Consider the following 18,331-nt stretch of genomic DNA (forward strand, 5'->3'; position numbering starts at 1 on the left):
ATCGTGAACACCTGCAACCCCTTTGGTGAACAGCCATGAGTCAGACAGCAACAACAGCAGATCATTCAGATCAAACAATTAGTGTGACAGCACTGGTTTATAAATTATTCACATGCAGTCTGCTGTTGTTGCGTTCAGTGTATCCGGGAGTACCTGAATTTGCAGTGTTTAGCTTTTTGCGTGTGAAGCAGTGTGTGTGTGACATGCTTTCAACTGGTAAAATATCCCAGACGATATCTTTTTAAATATAACTGGATTCACTTGTCATGTATGTGTAGTTTTATTATGAGCTGTACCGAAAGTTTATGCTTTTGTTTTACATTCGACACTTCTATTGAAATTTTACACTGAAGCTTTGAATGTGAATAAATAAAAATCCATGAACAAAAAATCTTCAATTTCGATAGCCTTCGAGATAAAATGGATTGTCTTTTCTTATCGTGGTTGTATAAATGTATTCATAGTGCTGTTAGATTGCTTCTAGACCACCACCGCCCTGTTATTACCAATGTGTGCCTGCCTTTGTCTGTGGCAGGCAGATGAGCAAACAGTTTTTTTAGTTTTTTTTTTTAAGCAGTGAAATTGTTTTTATATACACTAAAAACAAAACAAACATAGCTTGAGGCAGGTTATTTTGTTGGAAAGAAACATTTGGGGAATTTGGGAATTTAAAATATCAATCCTCTTTCCACACATGTTGACTGCTGGACCTTATTGTAAATGATTACGTGACATGGAAAAAATCTGCTGCAGTATGGCTGCAGACTTAATCAAAATATCGAAAATAATAAATGGAATGCATGAAGCTGCAGTTTTTGTTAAAGGTAAAATGTTTGAAAAAGCAACATTATAATAAGGGATTGCAATGCTGCGGAGATGTCCTGACCTACAAATCTCATTCTCCAGATGTAAGAAAACACGTTTGTTTGGTACAGACCCCAACAAATGTCACATCATCTTGACATCTCGTAATTTGTTGTACAACCTGTGTTGTAGAATGACAAATCAATGGAGCAGCATTCAAATATCATTGTTATGAATGAAGCTCTGAACTATTTGGTACCGCCTGACATTCATTATATGTGTTGTTGCATTCTGCTTTCTTTAGATGGAGGACCAAGCAGAATTTGGACTATTCCTTCCTCATGATGTATGCCGTGAGCAAAGGGGTTTACTATGTCCAGGTATGTCACTGAAAGCAAAGTGCCCATAGCAGCTTATTGGTTTTTGTTTTTAAAGGATAAGTTCACCCAAAATGGATTTTTCATTCTCTATCGACTCAGGTCAAGTTTCGTAGTCCAAATTACATTTCTGGAGCTTCCAAGCAAAACAACGTAGCAGCATTCTCCTAAACAATTCCACCCAACAGATTGGGACTAAAAACTTAAAAAACTTAAAATTTAAAAAACCAACAACATAAAATGGCTCCATAGACGTTGTCTGGCCAATTCCACATCTCCGGAAGAGGTCCCTAATTGACCTTTTATAATTGAAATCTTCACTGTAGCTGCTAAATTGCAATTTGATTTTGGGATCTCTATGCCTCGGAGACTAGGTCTCTAGATCATGCCATTTTTAAAATCTCTTTTTAAAATCTTAAGTCCCTCATCTAATATAGTTCTATAGGAGAATGCTGCATCCCTGTTTTGCTGTGACTCTCCAGAAATGTTTTGTATGCTACGAAAACTTTCCATCTTCATTTTGTGCAAACGTATCTTTTAAGAAGGGCTCTGTACACTTTTGCTTATTTGTATCGGAGTGAAAGCATGTTACTAGGTTAACACTGGTTTGCTATTAGTTTGTAGCTTGTCTTGCCAAATTAAAACAGGGCGAGTACTTGTAGCAAAATGCGTGTTGACGCAGTCATTCATCAGAGCCAGTGTTCTTGTTTTATTTTTTTTTCAGGCCGAAGCCAGTTTCACTTATTCTGAGCCTAATCCTCTTAGACTTGTACAGCTCTTATCTGTCCTCTTGGCCAAACTAGGCGTCCAATTTGGGAATGTTTATACAAATGTTTACTCTCAGCAGATCTGAAGCGCTAACGCCAGACGTTCAGGATTTAGTTTCACTGTGTTGTTAATCTCACATCTCTCTCTTATTCATGGGGTGTGTCATTTCTACTCTCTGCTCTCTCCTGGAGGGAGGAGGTATTGCTTGTTTGACATCTACTGCCACTTTAGCTTAGTATAGCGCCTCAGAAGTGTGTTTGTTAGCTTAAATCAGCGTGCTGCCCTAGTAGGATCATAGAGGAGTCTCCCTCCTGCTTTACATCCTCTCCTTTAACAATAAACCCAGACTCTTAAATTCTTCTTTTTCTTCTGTCTTATTTTTGTTCTTTCTGTACCTCTGTTCCTTCAGCTGGAGGATGACATTGTGGCCAAGCCCAACTACTTTGCCACTATGAAGAACTTTGCCCTTCAGCTCTCGTCGGAGGACTGGATGATCCTGGAGTTCTCTCAGCTGGGCTTCATTGGTACGATGCGTTAAGCACATAATTAATGTTGGGCAACCACCGCGGTCCCTCAGATGAAATGTGCATTGTCAGCTGATGGCACAGCCAGACAACCCTGGCTAGCTTACCTTTCTAAAGTGGTTATTAGCTTAAAATCCTACCTCTTAACTTGGCAAGGCATTCATATCCTGTCAGACTTTTAGGGTTAATGATAAATAGTTGCCATGAAGGGATGGAGCAGACACTAAAGAAAAGACAGAACATTCATTGATCACTTTAGAAATTGGGTTATTGTGAATTGATTGTGAAAAACAGGTCCAAATTGCTAATTATGACAGTATGTAAATGAGGAATGGGTATATTTTTAGGCCAACTGAAACTGTGTCAGATTTGTTTGGTTTTTGTTGGACTACTGGTTTTAATCATCCCTTTGCAAATATTTGGTAAAATTGGTAAAATTATTCTTTCCAACAGGAAAAATGTTCCAGGCTCCAGACCTGAACTTAATTGTTGAGTTCATCTTCATGTTCTACAAGGAGAAGCCCATCGACTGGCTGCTGGACCACATTCTCTGGGTTAAAGTCTGCAATCCTGAGAAAGATGCGGTATGTTCTGCGATTACTGCATTGATAGTGTCAAAAGCCGTGTTACCATCTGATTGTCATGCATATTTAATGTGAACGTTTTGCATGATGCAAACAGAGAAGGAAAAAAAAGAGCATTTGCAGTTGCCACCTGTCCATCAGCTGGTTTAGAGGGTCTAAGCTCGGTACAGAAAACATAGTATTGTCAGAAGTAAGCAGAGGAGACTATGTTTGCCACGGCTGTAACAACGATGGTAGAAGAAGTAGATGATGCAGACCGGAAACTTATCCAGTTGTTGGCCAACTGCCAAATAAACCTAAAAGAAGTAGAAGACAACTCAAGTGAAGTACATTTGTATAGCACAATTCAGAAACAAGGCAACTCAAAGTGCTTTACAGGGGCATAAAATTATATTAGAATACATTTAAAGATTGCAACATTATAACAACTCAAGCCAATGATCCAATAATAATCTAAGCAAAAAAAGGGTTAAAACAGGTTTAAAAGAGGCAAGAAATGTATTTTGGCTCTAAACCATTCAGTGCTTTATAAACCAACAGCAGGATTTTGAAATATATTCTTTGACGGACAGGAAACCAGTGTAAAGATCTGAGTGATGTGATCAGAGAGTAAGATTTGAACATTAGAGGCCCCAGAATGGAACCTTGGGGTACTCCGCATGTCATTTTCACTCACTATGGTTGATAGTGTCAAATGCAGCACTGACATTTTGCTGCTGTATATGTTTAAGTGAATGTAATTGGGGAACTTGACAAGAGTAGTCTCAGTACTGTGATGTGGTTGAATCCTGATTGGAAGACATCAAAACAGCCATTTATTAATCGATAATTTGTCAGCTGTTGAAAAGCAGCGTATGCATTGATTGTACTTGAAATTGATAGATGTGATATGGGCCTATAATTATTAATTACCGTTATGTCTAGATTATTCTTCATCAGGAGAGGTTGAATAACTGTAGTTTTCTTGGCTTGTGGGAAGATGTCTGAGAGAAGAGACAATTAGTAGATCAGTAGCAGATCTGGAGTCATGTAGGCCGAAACTGTAAAATGTTGTGTTGTGTCTTGCAGGTTTTTGTCATTGTTAGGATCAAATAGTCTCATGGTATTAGAGTTGGTTTTAGGTGGACAGATGGACAGCACACCTCTTGTAACTGGTACAGTGGCACTGACCATTTGTCTAATGTTCTGAATTTTGGCAGTGGAGAAGGATGTAAATTCTTCAAAGGCTCTGGTAGATGGATTTTCAGAGGCTACTGGCACGGGAATGTCTGTTAGCTTGTCTACAGTAGAAACAGGGCACGTGCATTATTATTGTTTTGGTGGGTCGCCTTCACTTTTTTTCTTCAGTCTCTCTTCATAAATGTCAAAATGAACCTGGACATTGGATTTTCCCCACCTGCGCTCAGCTTTTCGACATTCCTTTCAACAGAGGAAGAAACTTAACAAGCTGCCTTGGCCATCTGCATGTGAAAAAAATGGAGAGTGCTTTGGGAAGATGTCAACAGCGGAAACAGATTATCTTTCTTCTCTTGGAACAGAAACAGCTGCTCCATTTCACATTAAGGGCATTAACTCTCTTTCGAAGCAGGCAAAAATGGGCTCAAGCCAGCGTAAAATATTGTTTTGTGAAACTTTTCAAGATTTTCTATGGTTTCTGTTGCATTTTCTTAATCAAGACTTCAAAATGTGCATTTCAAATACATTAATTGAAACATTGCTGTTGTAGGGGGATTGTAAGGTTTCATCATCGTTCTTTTGTACTTTTCTAAAGAAACACTGCGAGCGGCAGAAGTCCAGCCTACGTGTGCGGTTCAGACCCTCCCTGTTCCAACATGTGGGACTCCATTCTTCACTTGCCGGAAAGATCCAAAAGCTCACAGTGAGTCTGACAACCTCACAGTGATTTATTTTCTACTACAGTACAGGCCACTTCCCGTGTAGAAATGTTGGCTTCCCCTCTGTCTGTGTCCTGTAGGACAAGGACTTCCTGAAGCCGCTGCTCCACAAGATGCATGTCAACCCCCCAGCTGAGGTTTCCACTTCAATGAAGGTATTGTGCTAAGTTATCTACAGTCAGTTATTAATTTTAGACAGTGTCTTCCAAAATCAACATACAAATGCGGTGTATTGTCTCACACAGGTGTATCAGGGTCATACATTAGAGAAGACATACCTCGGAGAGGACTTCTTCTGGGCCATCACTCCTACTACTGGAGACTACGTCCTCTTCAAATTTGACAGACCTGTGAGCATAGAGAGGTATGTGTTTGCGTGCACTGCTTCTCATTGATTTGCATTGATATGATACGGCGAGCATGCACAGTGTCACATATACTGTATATAGTTATTATATAACTTTACGCATACAGGCCCATGCAAAAATCTGCTTTTTCAGTTATTTCCGCCTGCTTCCCTGCAGTGAGTCAGGCTTAGCTTCTCTGTGTGTGTGTGTGTGTGTGTGTGTGTGTGTGTGTGTGTGTGTGTGTGTGTGTGAGCGTGCGTGAGCGTGCGTGAGCGTGCGTGTGTGCGTGCGTGCATGTGTGTGTGTCTCCGGGGATCAGGGTGAGCTAATGAGAGTGCTCTAAAATAAGCATTCTCAGGCCAGCCTCCTACTCTCTGTGGGGCCGAGGTAGAAAGACAGCAAGACCGACAGTATAAAAAGAGCTGATGGTGAGACTTGACAGTTTGGATCTGAGCTGGCCTGAATAGGATGTTAATATGTGGTCATGTGGAGATTAATTTTAGCAGGACAGAGAAACAATTGTGTGAGACTGTCAGTCACTGAGCAAGTTAATGACAGTGAGTGGGGAAAAAGGGCGTTCTAGTGTACCACTGTGCAACTGAAGTGTTTCTAACTTCTTTTGAATGACACCAATTACACCGACTCTGCTGCTATGCTGATGAGACGTTGTCCTGTCAGCAAATGGTTGTGAGATACAGCATTCTTTGTGACCTGTCACTGCCTCCATTTATGGCTGGCATCTTTCCTTCTCTGGCTGCTCACTGCTAATGCAAAATAAACACAGTGCACCCCCAAACTTTACTGAAAACAACCTTGTTTCACATAAAGAAAGGGAGGCATGATCGTGCATTTGAATGCCAAGTCCAAAGCTACTCGTAGAGCTCACTCTCCGCACTCTGCCTTTTTGTGAATTCAAATCATCCTTCAGTTCCTTTGAAATCTACAGAAATTGGCCACAAAGGCAGAATGCTGGATTTTTTTTCATGTTCAAAACCTGTAGCCAGCCATGACCTGAATGTGAAATCTGAGAAGCATATGCTTTGAATTTTTTATCAATTATATCGCACTGACAGCTATGTCCTGATGACACAGGGCTTGCACTTACTTTTGCACAGCCAATGTTTCATTTCATGGGCATAACTTACGTAAAGGCGGGTACACACTACAGGATTTTTCAAACCTTCACCGATTAGGAGACCACACACTTGATAATAACAAAAGACAGATCGCATAAGATCTCTCTTTGCTGATCTTATAGTGTGTGGTGTTCTCCATAGTGCACACCACACACTAACCGATTCTTCAGCAGAGTATCAGGTTCTTCACGCTCAATATTACAAATCTCGCGTGGTCAAACGTGACTTCAGTGTAAACAAACATGGCGGACAACTTGGAAGATGCAGTGGTGGTTATTTTAGGCCTATTACTGGCTGAAAAAACAAAAACAAAACGGCTATGGAAAAAGTCATGGAGACGGTGAGAGTGTGGGCTGTATGCGTTACAGTGCGAGTTGGAGGTGAGTAAAAATTGTCACAAGTATTACAGATAGCTTGGAGAGCAGCACTGTGCGCTCTGGCCCCCGGTACTGCGGGTAACCATGACAACAGGTAAATAAAAGGCTGATGGAGAAACACAGCTGACTCAGCTCGCGTCTTGATTGGCTGTTGGTCCGGTACACGTGACATCACACGCTGTGCGTGCTCGGCTCCGCTCGGAACTCCCCACACACTACAGGATTTCTAGTCGCAAATATTAAACATGTTCATTATTTACGATCTCTCCTTTCGACGCCTTCAGAGTGGATCTGACCGGACAAAATCACTCTTAACACACCCCACGCCACAGGAAAATCAGACACGATGTCCTTTGCAAACATCAGATAATCGGGCCTTTGCTGGCTTTGATCGTAGGGGGGAAATCAGGACAAAAATCGCCCCGTTTATCCTGTAGTGTGTACCCCCCTTAACTCACCCATTGTCGAAAAGGGACATGATGGACTTTGTGTGTCTGTGTGGCAGCAACCAAAGTGCAAGAATGCTTATCCATGCATGTGAACATTACAAATAATGCTTGATTTGTTCTGCAGGTTCCTGTTTCGCAGTGGAAACCAGGAGCACCCAGGGGACAAGATAGAGAACACCACTGTGGAAATACTGCCTGTCTCGGTAGGGAAATACTTCCCCCACACACACACATACTGTCTGTCAACCCTCTGTGGTGTGATGTGCAAACGGTTTTGATTAGATTACACTGAGCGGTTGCTCTTTGGGACGAAGCGTATTGATTATCGACAGGAATGTGAGCGTGACTGAATCATTTGCTCTGCCACAGGCGATGCATTCTGACATTGTGATTCACACATGCTGGGTATCTGTTCAAGCGCTGCGCAAGTGAGAAAATTAAAAAAAGGCCATTTGTTTTCTCGTCTTTCATTCTGCTGTCCATCTTTCACCCTGTTCATATGACAGGAACCCGGATTGCAGACCAAAGAGAAGTACAAGCGAACTGAAGACCGCTTTTACAGGATCGGTAAGTGCTATATGTGTGTATGTAAACAAAGGCACTGGAACATCATGTTCAGATTAAACGCTTACACTGATGGTGCCTGCAGTAAAAGACAGTTAACAAAAAGATGGTGAGATGTTCTCAGTCATAGTCTGTTTTATTTGATATCAAATAAAACAGGATAAAAAAAAACTTGGCAGGGATGAAATAATCCTTGCCAAGTTTTCTGTCTCTTCCTGCATTCGTTTTGTTATCATACTTTTTTTGTTCTTTTGGTTTCTTTTTGTGAAATATTCCTTGTCAGCGTTACTTCTTGAAAAACGAATATGGACCTTAATTATAATGGCCTCTGCCAAGGCTCAGCAGTATCCTTTTGTACTTCCTCACAGATGACAGCCACCTAAATGCGGCTGATTTTTTTCTTCAAGATTCTCTGGGAAATGAAAACTAAACAAAAATGTGGGAAATCACATGCAATTCTAAAGAAAGTGAGAAAAATGGACCTGTCTCTTTCTCATAACCTCCCGTGCGAGGGTAAAAAAAAAGGTGATGGGAAACCATTTGCTGAAGCGTGATATTCGAATAAAGTTTGTGTTGCATAACAAAATGAAAGTTTGTAAAGCCTTTATGCTATACAAACAACATTCAGGGATTTAGGCTACAAAGACACATTCTAATAATTCTGGAGTGCATTTTTAAAATTTGCGTCTGGGTGAATAAGTGGCAGCAACATGATGATGATGAAGATATGGTTGGTATATTCACATTAAAAGTTTCACTTCCAAAAAACACTGTCCATCACTTGACTGCATACGAGCACCAAGCATCAGTGAGGTGTCCACAGAGTCCACCTCTCTTGCCCCGCTGCAGTCCACATACTTCATACATGATTTTGTGTGTGTGTGTGCTTAAACACGCAGGTCATTTTGAGAAAGGTGTGGCAGAAGGGGCTGTAGATCCTTCCTTCAATCCTGTCTTGGCACTGCGGCTATCAGTTCTCAAGGACTCGGCTGTATGGGCCATCCTCAGTGAAGTAAGCCAATCGCTCACCACCACCTGTTCATCTCCTGTCCGATCACACACATGATAAATGCCACCACTCCTTGTTTGGATCCTATAACAATGCTCTACTCTCCTCCTGCAGATACATATAAAGAGGATAGCTGGCTGATTCTTCTGGAGCGGGCACATGAAACATGGCCCCAGGGGGACCAAAATTCTCTAGACTGCTTACGCAGGGCCTCTGGCACCTAGCAACCAGCAGTGAAGTCATTAGAGCCCACTAGAGTTGCTCATCTGAGCTTGTCTGAGGAACGCCACCTCTCTGTCCCTGCTCCTTCCAATGTTCTTTACTTTGCCTCTTCTCATCGATCAATTTCTCCCTTTCTTTCTGCATCTCTCCCCCAATCTTGTGCTCTTAATTCATTTTGTGAGAATGTGAATACTACTGTCTACAGAACAACAGCGACGCGTGCGAAGACATCTGTTCCAAGCTCTGGCTCTCAAAGTGACTGTGTCGTTCAGCAGCTTTGATCACAATCAGAAAACGTCTCTACGAATGAGGACAAAATCTTCACATCTGGGGAGAACCAGTCACCTGGCCACTGGTGTCGATGCTGCCAAATCCTTCTCTGTTACTCAATGCTGCCACCTTTTGGGCAAGCTGGGGCTTTGCACTGTCACTAGCGCCTCAGCAACAAAGCCCGTGATGATCAAGAATGTTGTCATCACTAATGGCCAGTTGCTCTCTGTTCTCGACAGAGGTGGCCGGAGCTCTAGATCAACACCAGCCCAGACGAAAATGTTTCCCTCACCTCCAGAGTATTGTCAGTCACACTCTAATACTCCACTCGTCCTGAAACACAAACTCAGGATGCCGGTTACAACTTTGACCGTAGGCCAGATTCCATGGTAACGACCCCAGTCCATCATGAAGTACCATGACACCTTATCTATCTCACCTACCGTCTGACAGGCCGTGTATGACCTCAGTGTCCATTTATAGTAACAACCAATCAGACATTGCCTTGCCGTCATTTTCCCGAAGGAATATATTGTTATATTGATATATTGTTACAGCTATGACGATCTATGAAGGTGACTTAATTTATTTGAAATAAATCTTTAATTTGTACAAGAGGTAAAATATATTTTTATTCTATTAAGAGATGTTTATGGTAGTTCAGAGTCTGTTTTATTTGTGTACTGTTGTGGGGGTTTTTGTTGTTTTTTTTAATTATTTTTTTTCTCAATTGATATTGTACGTTTTATTTTCACTGTTAAAGTTACTTGCAAAGTTGCTTTGTCTGACGGTGCAAGTGGCTGAAGCTGTACCAGTTTCTTGAAGCAAAAGATAACAGCTAAAACAGTTTTATTTCAGCTGCCTATACACTAAATATTGGGAGAGTTGTGAATAGATTCTGCTGTTGGTCAAAATTGGAAAAACGTGCCTTATACCCGAGTCCCTTGAAATTGTCTCAGCAACACAATTCCAATCTGTTCCCTCTCACTTTTGCCTACACTCTGATTGCTGGATTTGTTAACATTTTTAGATGACACACACACAATCCAATTAGTGATTGGATGTTGACAATAATATCTCGGTGTTATCGAAGTGAAAAGGGTTAAAACGAACGTGTTACCAGATTATCATCTAAAACGGCGTGATTTGCACTGCTTTTTCACTTTTTTTTTGTGTTACCATCACACTTTTCACCATTGTACTTAAAATTTCCCATCTTCCCACAGGGGATGCTCATTTCACCGACCCCTCCAAATACACAGCAACAATTCATTTTGTCCAAACAAGTATCTGTTTGATTGGACAGAATACTATGACTACTGATCACTGCAGAGTGCACCATTGTTGTATGATTTGGCTGAGGTTGTGTAAGAACTTTCACTGATTGTAAATACTATATAAAAAAAGCAATGAACATTATTTCTCTTCCTTTCCCTCAATCTCTCTTCTGCCTCACTTGATAGTTTCTTGAAATTCACTTGACATGTTTTGTATTTGTGTGTGTGTGTGTGTGTGTGTGTGTGTGCGTGTGTGTGTGGCCAGTGTTTGGAGTAGAAGCTGTTTTTTTTTTGTTGTTTTTTTTTTAAGTGAACGTTCACTTATTTTCACATCACAGTGGTTTGTTCAAGGGGGTAGTGAAGTGCCTTTTGGTGGACTTGTTACAGTAATGGGACAGTGTTTGCTGATTGTGCTTTTTCACATGCATGATTATTGTATTTTTTCATTTTTTGGGACAGAGAAGCCTCCTCCACCCCTTGATCAAACCATCCATGCTAGAGCTGTACTCAAGAAAACTGAAGTGGCTTGATCTCAGCCTCTTCGGGGGACAATAAGAGAAAACCACTCAACTGGTGGAATGTGTTTTGAAAGGGGAAGCACCCTTTGTCCTGCATCCACATACATACAGAAACTGAATGCATGAAAACAGCATGAATGGTCATGTGATCCCCTTACCGTATTTGTGAGAAGTGGACAGGAGACGAAAAAGAAAGGGAGCTCTTCCCTTCCTCGACAGCCCCATACACCCATCAGTTCATGTGCCTTCATCATGTACATGTGTATGCCTGCCTCTGATGTTTTTGACATCATTTTACATGGACATCTTTGAAATAAATGATAAATGTTGGTAGAAAGTCATGGCCATTTTTTTGTGTTGTGATTCTGTTGTACTTGCATTACTCATGCCATCTGCATCACCAGGTTTGATCTGACAACAGCTGGAAAGTCACTCCAAACATGATGAGAACTTTAATTTGACATAGCCATAACTGTTCACAAATGAATGATGATCTGCCTAAGCAGACATGGGACCCATATCATGTGGTCCAAGTCTCAAGCACATCCCAAGTCCCTCTCCACCGAGATACTTAAGTCTTCATACAGGGGACTAAAAGTAATCAAACAAATGACAGAAGCTCATGCATTTCTTGATTTATTCTCACAAAACAGATCACTACCATCTTTTAAAGTGAAATTCCACCAAAATGTACCACCAAAAAACTCAAAAACTAAACCGTAAACATAAAATGAACATTCATTAAGTCTTCATGTCTCAAGTCAAGTCACAAGTCGTTAACGTCATTAAGTCGAGCCTCCAGTCACTGATTTTGTCAAGTGAAGTTGCAAATCATCTTAACAATGAATCAAGTCCAATTCAAAATGACTAAAATCCACATTTCTGCTTTCAAATTTAGAGCAATTAACGTTCTAAACGAAGCATACATGAAAGACTACAAACCCTCCCAGCATTCACTTTGCGTTAGGTAACTTCCGTTTTCCCATCATGCCGTTCGACAAACATGGCTGACAGTTTTTCATAACAACATCGATGTGAGTGCGCTCAGCTAGCTGACTCTTGCGCCTGCAGATTCAACAACAAAGGTGATATCTGTGTGAGAGTGAATTCCGCACGATGCCGAAATATTACGAGGATAAGGAGGAAGACACCAGAGCCTGCGCCGGGGTCAGAGAGGACTTCAAGGCCTGTCTCCTTCAGCACGACTGTGTGGTGAAGGTAAGGTAACTTCATGTCCTCTGCCACCTAAATGAAAACTACTGCGTCCGCAAAGTTCAGACGAAATCTCCGAAGAGACAAAACTCGGGTCAACACATCTCAACCACCTGTACATGTGTCTGACAGCATGTAGCTCAAAGACCCCCGTTTGCTCGCCACGACTGACAGCTAGCTTATCTTCTCGCCAGGTTGGTGCGTTTGCTGACATCAGGCTAACACTTAACTATCGTTTGGTACTGACAGTGCTGGAAACATTTTCAAAACATTTACTTCCAGCCTGTTTGTGGATCAAATTGTGTGGAGTTTTTAATGGTAGGAACAATATTAACATGTTTTTATATGATAAAAATACAAACAGAAAAGGTATGGGGTAAAACCGTATAAATACAACAGTGTGATATGTATTGTTGACTAAATGCATTCTTCTGTTCATTACCACTTTTTAAGATAAGTTGTATCTTGTTATACTCTCATTTTAATTGAAAAACAAAACAATTTCATGCCCTCACTGCCAGATCAATAATTCCCCATGGTATCAATCAATATTGTTCTGCAAGTTACACATTTCAGTATTGTGACAGCACTCATCTCCTGTGAGACAGGACAACAAAAGTGTGGTTTAGACTCATTTCTTGTCTGTATGTTCTACTTCTTTAATACAACCTACGCACCCTACAGACAGAACACAATAATAACTATTAATTCATGAACTGATTCTTTGATCAGGTCTTCTTCTTGTTTTAAAATGTCCAGCTGAGATCAATGTTAGAGGGACCAGACGTTAATGTCTAAATCCCATAATAAAAAAGGGCTGATGGGTTTTTTTATGCTTGTGGAAACTGTTTTGGGCTTTTTATCTTTAACATTGACTTCCCTCTTACAACTTCCTTCAGTCGATAGAGTTAATGTGTAAACTGAGTGGAGTTGTCATTGTACAGCAGAGCCACATACCATATGGAAACTTTTAAAGGCTGCAGATTAATTGGTGTGCGCGATCCAGTCTGAAGAAAAACTGTTTTCTAGAGTTTAGTAAGTCCTGTACATTCAGATGGGACAGGGAGCCACAGAAACAGGCTCTTGTTGCTGCTGGGGAATGACAATTTTGCTCATGTAAAGGACACAATTTAACTGGCTCATTCATTTTTTCAGGAGGGAAAGACGCCCAGCGAGTGTTTGAAGGAAGGCCACTGCAAAGCCCTGCAGACATCATTCTTTGAGTGCAAGAGGTCGATGGTAAGCCAGCATTGATGACGTAGCACGTTCCACTTCATGAAAACCAATTGCTGATGTTTAAATTAAATCCTACTGTCTTGTTCAAAAACTTGAAACTTGTCTTGGCTATTCAGCTGTGCAGCAGACTAACCCATGTGTGTCCTCCTGACAGCTGGACACAAGGTCAAGATTCAGAGGAAGGAAAGGATACTGAAGGACCATCTGTAGCTGCCATATGGTTGAGTGACTACTGGATGAGCACTTGTAAATACGTGTAATGATAAAAGTCAAAGAGCTCTACTCACGGGTCAGTGTATGAGCAGCTTTCCAACCTGATCTGAAGGACATGTGCGTGATACTGGGAAGCAGTGGACTACTAATTAATATATAACAGTGCACAATGACACACAAAAGGACTTCCAACTCATCAGTGCTGAAAAAAGGGTGGAGCTCTCACTGGCTGGAGCTTTTTGCAGGTGAATGACTGTGTGTGTTATGAAAAAACACTTGTATCAAAATAAAGAATGACAAAAATGTTTTTCTAAAAAGAGTTTTTATAAAATGTGTAATGAGGTACAATTTCCGAAAAAACATCTGACTGACACACAAGGTTTCTAGTAAAATATAAAAGAACCAGTTTCATCAGACAAATGAGTAGGGCTGGGCGACATGGCCTAAATTTGGATTCTCCGATTTTTTCACACCAAACTCGACTTAGGATTTTAATCTTTTTTTTTTCCTTCTCAAAAGCAAACTACAAATGACAAAGTAATTATGATGCATAGGTCTGTTTGAGATGATGAAATAAATCGGTCAGTTCACTGCCTTTGAAGAGAAAGTTGAAGAGAAAATCGATAAAAACATTTTTAAAATTGCACTAAACCACAAACTCAAAATTAATCGATTTTCCCGATTTATCGCCCAGCCCTTCAAATGAGGTACACATACAGATTAGTAAGAGGCACTACCCAATAGAGAACCTAAAGCCTATATTATTTTAAAGCAGCCATCATCATCTGCTCGAACATCTTCATATCCACCTTTTTAATGATAAAAGCCTTGTGAGCCTTCTTCAGGAAGCCCACAGTATCTACTACCATCATGCCTCTGGTGTGTGTGCCCGTCAGCTCCACACTCACTGGTTGTTGGTCACTTTCTGTGATGAATGAATCATCTATGGCCGCTGCCATGGCATACGAGTCACAGGAAACGAGACCCGAGCCACCGACAAGCTCTTTCTCGAAGCGCTCTGATTTCGATGCCTCCATGCTGTGGCGGAAGATCCGTGCCATGAAGCGAGCTTTATCAGTGTCCTGCGCCAACCAGGCGTCACAAAACTCCTGTCAGCAGCAGGAGAGATATAAAGACAGAGCAGCAACATTTCTCTTATGAGTTCTTTGATGTGTTTGCTTTCTTAGAAAGGTTATGTGCTGTTATTTGACTCAGGAAGGAGAAGGGAGATGAAGTCTCACCCAGGACAACTTGCTGTAGCAGGTGAACTCCCAGCAGGCCAAGTAGGTAGGACACCGGTACTCATTCAGTACGATGTACGCAGCTTCTGGATCAGCTGTAAAATTGAACTCGCCACACACCGTGGTGTTTCCTCGAGCTGAATGAGTAAATGACAGAAAACCTCCGATTACACACAGAACTCCGCCATCAAAAGATGTAGATAGAATACTTGATAACACTTGATAGACAAGGATTTGAATTCAAGTAATATGAACACAACAGCTAAAGTTTGATTATTTCTTTGTCTGGAAAGCACCATGAATAAATAAAAATTGTGAAATTGCTAAATTTTAGGGCTGCAATTTACCATTTTTTAAACTTTCCATTAATCTGTTGATTACTTTCTCAATTTGTTTGGTCTATAAAATGGTAAAAAATGTTGATTAGCGTTCTTCACACTGGGAAAATTGCAATTACATAATGTTATAAATTACCTTGTTAATCAATAATCAAAGTCATGTCTGTGCCAGAGGTGCAAATGTTATTATTCATATAAATGCTTTATCTAAAGTACATTATGTCACCTTCAATTCCTTTTGCTAAAATACAGTCTTAAAAAAACTAGAAGTTTATGAATTTACCGACATTCAGTGTTTCCTCCCATTATGTAGAGCCCTCTGAGTTTGCTCGGAAGCGATGGATCCATCTTCACAGCCAGAGCCAGGTTGGTAAGGGGTGCTGTGGCAACCAGAGATACCTGGACAATAAAACCCAGAACTTAAAAGGACGGTTCACCTCAAATCACACATTTCTCCTCTTACATGTAGTTCTGTGTGTTAACCCAGACACCACAATGTTTATATCTGGCTCCGTCAAGGGTATCAGATTCTCACACAGAAACAATCTAGATGGGTAAAAATCTCTTTAGATGAGAGGAAACATATATCTTTTTTTAAATTTGAAGTTAACTGACCCTTTAAAGACCCAAAAGAAGCACACACACATAGAGTTGTGTCACACCTCTCACCTGGCCCGGGTTCTCATTGGCAATCCTGATCATAGCTGACACAGCGCCCTCCTTCTGAACCAGGTCCAGACCGGGAGCGTTGGGGTCAGGAGCGTCTCCCAGCCCATCCAGCCCATGGAAGTGTCCCGCGTTGATGCTGATCCCGAGGACGGGCTTAGCAGCACCTTTAAACACGGGAATCTGGCACAAGAAAAGGAAGAAAAAATTCAAATGTACCACATGGGAAAATGTCTAATTCCACAGCTTCTAAAACTGATATTTGTCAATTAATGCAACATTCATATTAATAGTTCTAATGATACAAAACACAAAGGAAAACATAGCTCATCTTACAGCTGCCAATTCATTCTCATGACCTCAGGTGAAAATCATGATTTCCTAGGGTGTGAATTGTGCCACTAATATGTCTTCAAAGTTGAACACAGGAAAATATCACAATGCCGTGCAAGTTATTTCTGAACACTTGTCTCTGTTTGATTTACTTAAACACTGTGATTTGATAATATCATGTCAGATATTTGGTCTCATTTTCCCTATTTTCAGCACCCTGAGCTAAAACCAGAGAATATTCCCCCGTTATTTTGGTATAAAAATGCAAACAGTTTAATCGTGATATGCTTGACATAAACTCTTAACGTTTCTACTAAAGCTAACTGAGCGCACACTGGTTGCTTCCTGCAGTCATGTGGCTTGAACAATAACTCATTGATGGTCAGTTTCATAAACAGCACCCTGACCTGTCACATGACCCCAGGAAATTCCAGTTAATGTCTGGCAGCAGTCTCAACTCTCAACACACAGATGTTGTCGTGTCAGGATCAGACAAAAAGGGACCCCTACTGATTGTGTGTTAGCCCACCTCCAGTTTATTGCAGGCCTGCAGGACTCTTAGTGTATTCTTACACACGTTCTCCACCGTGGTGTTTCCGTGCACGCAGGTGATGCCCAGGAGCTTCACGTTGGGGGCGGCCAGCGCCAACATGATGGCCTGAGCATCGTCCACCCCGCAGTCTACATCCACCAGCAGCTTCTTGGACATCGTGGACCCTGAGGAGCAAAGACTTCAAGTGTAATCACAACCAAACACTGTTATCACACCTGGGTTAGTGTTTAATAGAGTGAACCATTAATCCAGGTGTTTTGTCAGCAGCTGGTTAACAGTGATGTAGGAGAAATGTTACCTTCAGCCAACTCAGTTACTGAGTAGGCTGAAGGTAACATTTCCCCTACATCACTGTCAGAGTAATCTGTTGTGAGCTTTGCTGGTTGCTTATAATTCAATGAACTTAAATGAAAGTCAAAGAAACAGAGGCACATTTTCACAAGACAACTCCTACCTGTAGCTGAGTGTAACAAAGATAAACTGCAGTGTTGACCGATCGCTGCTCTTCTTCCTCTCACAGACTGGAACCAACGACTGTCAGCCGCACACAACCTTTGAGCAGCAGGAATACCAGCACAGTGAGGTGAATGGGAGGAGTTACGTCACAGGGAGTAAAAGGTCACACTAATTATTAATCAGAATTAATCAGAACAGGGGAAAACCCCTTTCTAGTGTAAATATAAAACCTGCTGAGGCGCGGTTTCTCTGCTCTCTCTCTCTCTCTCTCACACACACACACACACACTGTCATTTTATTTGCAACAATTATTGCATTATTTACGACGGAGACAGAAGGTCTATGGACTAACCGTTAAATTAATCGGGAGGTTAATCTATGGGGATTGTAACCGTTAGTTGCAGTTGGGTCACTGTCGTTTTTAGATGCCTCGGTATCACATGGCACCAGCATGACTTCAATGGTGTGTGACTGAAGGGGGATCAATGAACACTTCTCATGCTGTGCGAGTGTGTTCAAATATAGCCAACAGACACATTTCTGCGTTTAAGAGCGTGAAGTGTGCCTTTCACGCGTCCTGTGACATTAGTGGTCCGCGGAACGAGCTAACACGACCGCTCTCAGTCAGAGATATGAATGTGTAACGTGAGCCTAGCAGGGCTCCGTCCCGTCCGTGTTAACACTTCTCAGACGACTCCGGTCCGGTACAGTTCACACGGTTGTATTGTGATAGTGTTACCTCTCCTCACCTGCCATGAAGCCGATATGAAGCTAAACGCCGTAGAATAGCCGCCATGCACACAATAAAGACTGCGAGGAGGGAGGACGCAGAGAAGTCTCACTCTGTAGTGATTTCTGCGAACTAAAAACTGCGTCTAGAAGCAGGCAGGAGCCACCTCCTCCTGTGTGGCGATTATAAGGCCAACTTTCACGAAATATAGTGTCGCCACATATTTCAAAT

General features: G+C 41.4%; 3 protein-coding genes across 4 annotated transcripts in view; 2 read left to right on the forward strand and 1 right to left on the reverse strand.

Moving 5' to 3' along the window:
• The window catches only part of mgat4a (alpha-1,3-mannosyl-glycoprotein 4-beta-N-acetylglucosaminyltransferase A), a 39,457-nt gene extending 27,999 nt beyond the window's left edge, over positions 1–11,458 (forward strand). Inside the window, exons 8-17 of the mRNA XM_030428016.1 lie at positions 1,109–1,184; positions 2,359–2,473; positions 2,927–3,057; positions 4,829–4,936; positions 5,033–5,107; positions 5,198–5,316; positions 7,386–7,464; positions 7,768–7,828; positions 8,725–8,837; positions 8,949–11,458. Of these exons, the coding sequence (XP_030283876.1) occupies positions 1,109–1,184; positions 2,359–2,473; positions 2,927–3,057; positions 4,829–4,936; positions 5,033–5,107; positions 5,198–5,316; positions 7,386–7,464; positions 7,768–7,828; positions 8,725–8,837; positions 8,949–8,975 (904 nt within the window). The 3' untranslated portion in view covers positions 8,976–11,458. The remainder of the gene's footprint in view (positions 1–1,108; positions 1,185–2,358; positions 2,474–2,926; positions 3,058–4,828; positions 4,937–5,032; positions 5,108–5,197; positions 5,317–7,385; positions 7,465–7,767; positions 7,829–8,724; positions 8,838–8,948) is intronic.
• A 611-nt stretch (positions 11,459–12,069) lies between these two features.
• coa5 (cytochrome C oxidase assembly factor 5) lies at positions 12,070–14,089 on the forward strand. The gene is made up of 3 exons (XM_030428019.1): positions 12,070–12,339; positions 13,489–13,572; positions 13,724–14,089. The coding sequence occupies exons 1-3, from the start codon at positions 12,238–12,240 to the stop codon at positions 13,763–13,765; spliced, it is 228 nt and encodes a 75-aa protein (XP_030283879.1). The 5' UTR covers positions 12,070–12,237; the 3' UTR covers positions 13,766–14,089.
• Positions 14,088–18,258, reverse strand: LOC115587914 (pyrimidine-specific ribonucleoside hydrolase RihA). Of its 2 annotated transcripts, none has more exons than XM_030428017.1 (7): positions 18,120–18,258; positions 17,368–17,465; positions 16,890–17,077; positions 16,031–16,210; positions 15,649–15,760; positions 15,024–15,160; positions 14,088–14,891 (listed from the first exon to the last, which is right to left on the reverse strand). In XM_030428017.1, the coding sequence occupies exons 1-7, from the start codon at positions 18,164–18,166 to the stop codon at positions 14,544–14,546; spliced, it is 1,110 nt and encodes a 369-aa protein (XP_030283877.1). In that variant the 5' UTR covers positions 18,167–18,258; the 3' UTR covers positions 14,088–14,543. The 2 variants fall into 2 exon arrangements, with proteins under 2 accessions (XP_030283877.1, XP_030283878.1); XM_030428018.1 differs by having other exon boundaries at positions 17,723–18,204.
• Between the last annotated feature and the right edge of the window lie 73 nt (positions 18,259–18,331).

This window comes from Sparus aurata, chromosome 9 (genome assembly GCF_900880675.1).
Source record: "Sparus aurata chromosome 9, fSpaAur1.1, whole genome shotgun sequence".
Classification (NCBI taxonomy): domain Eukaryota; kingdom Metazoa; phylum Chordata; class Actinopteri; order Spariformes; family Sparidae; genus Sparus; species Sparus aurata.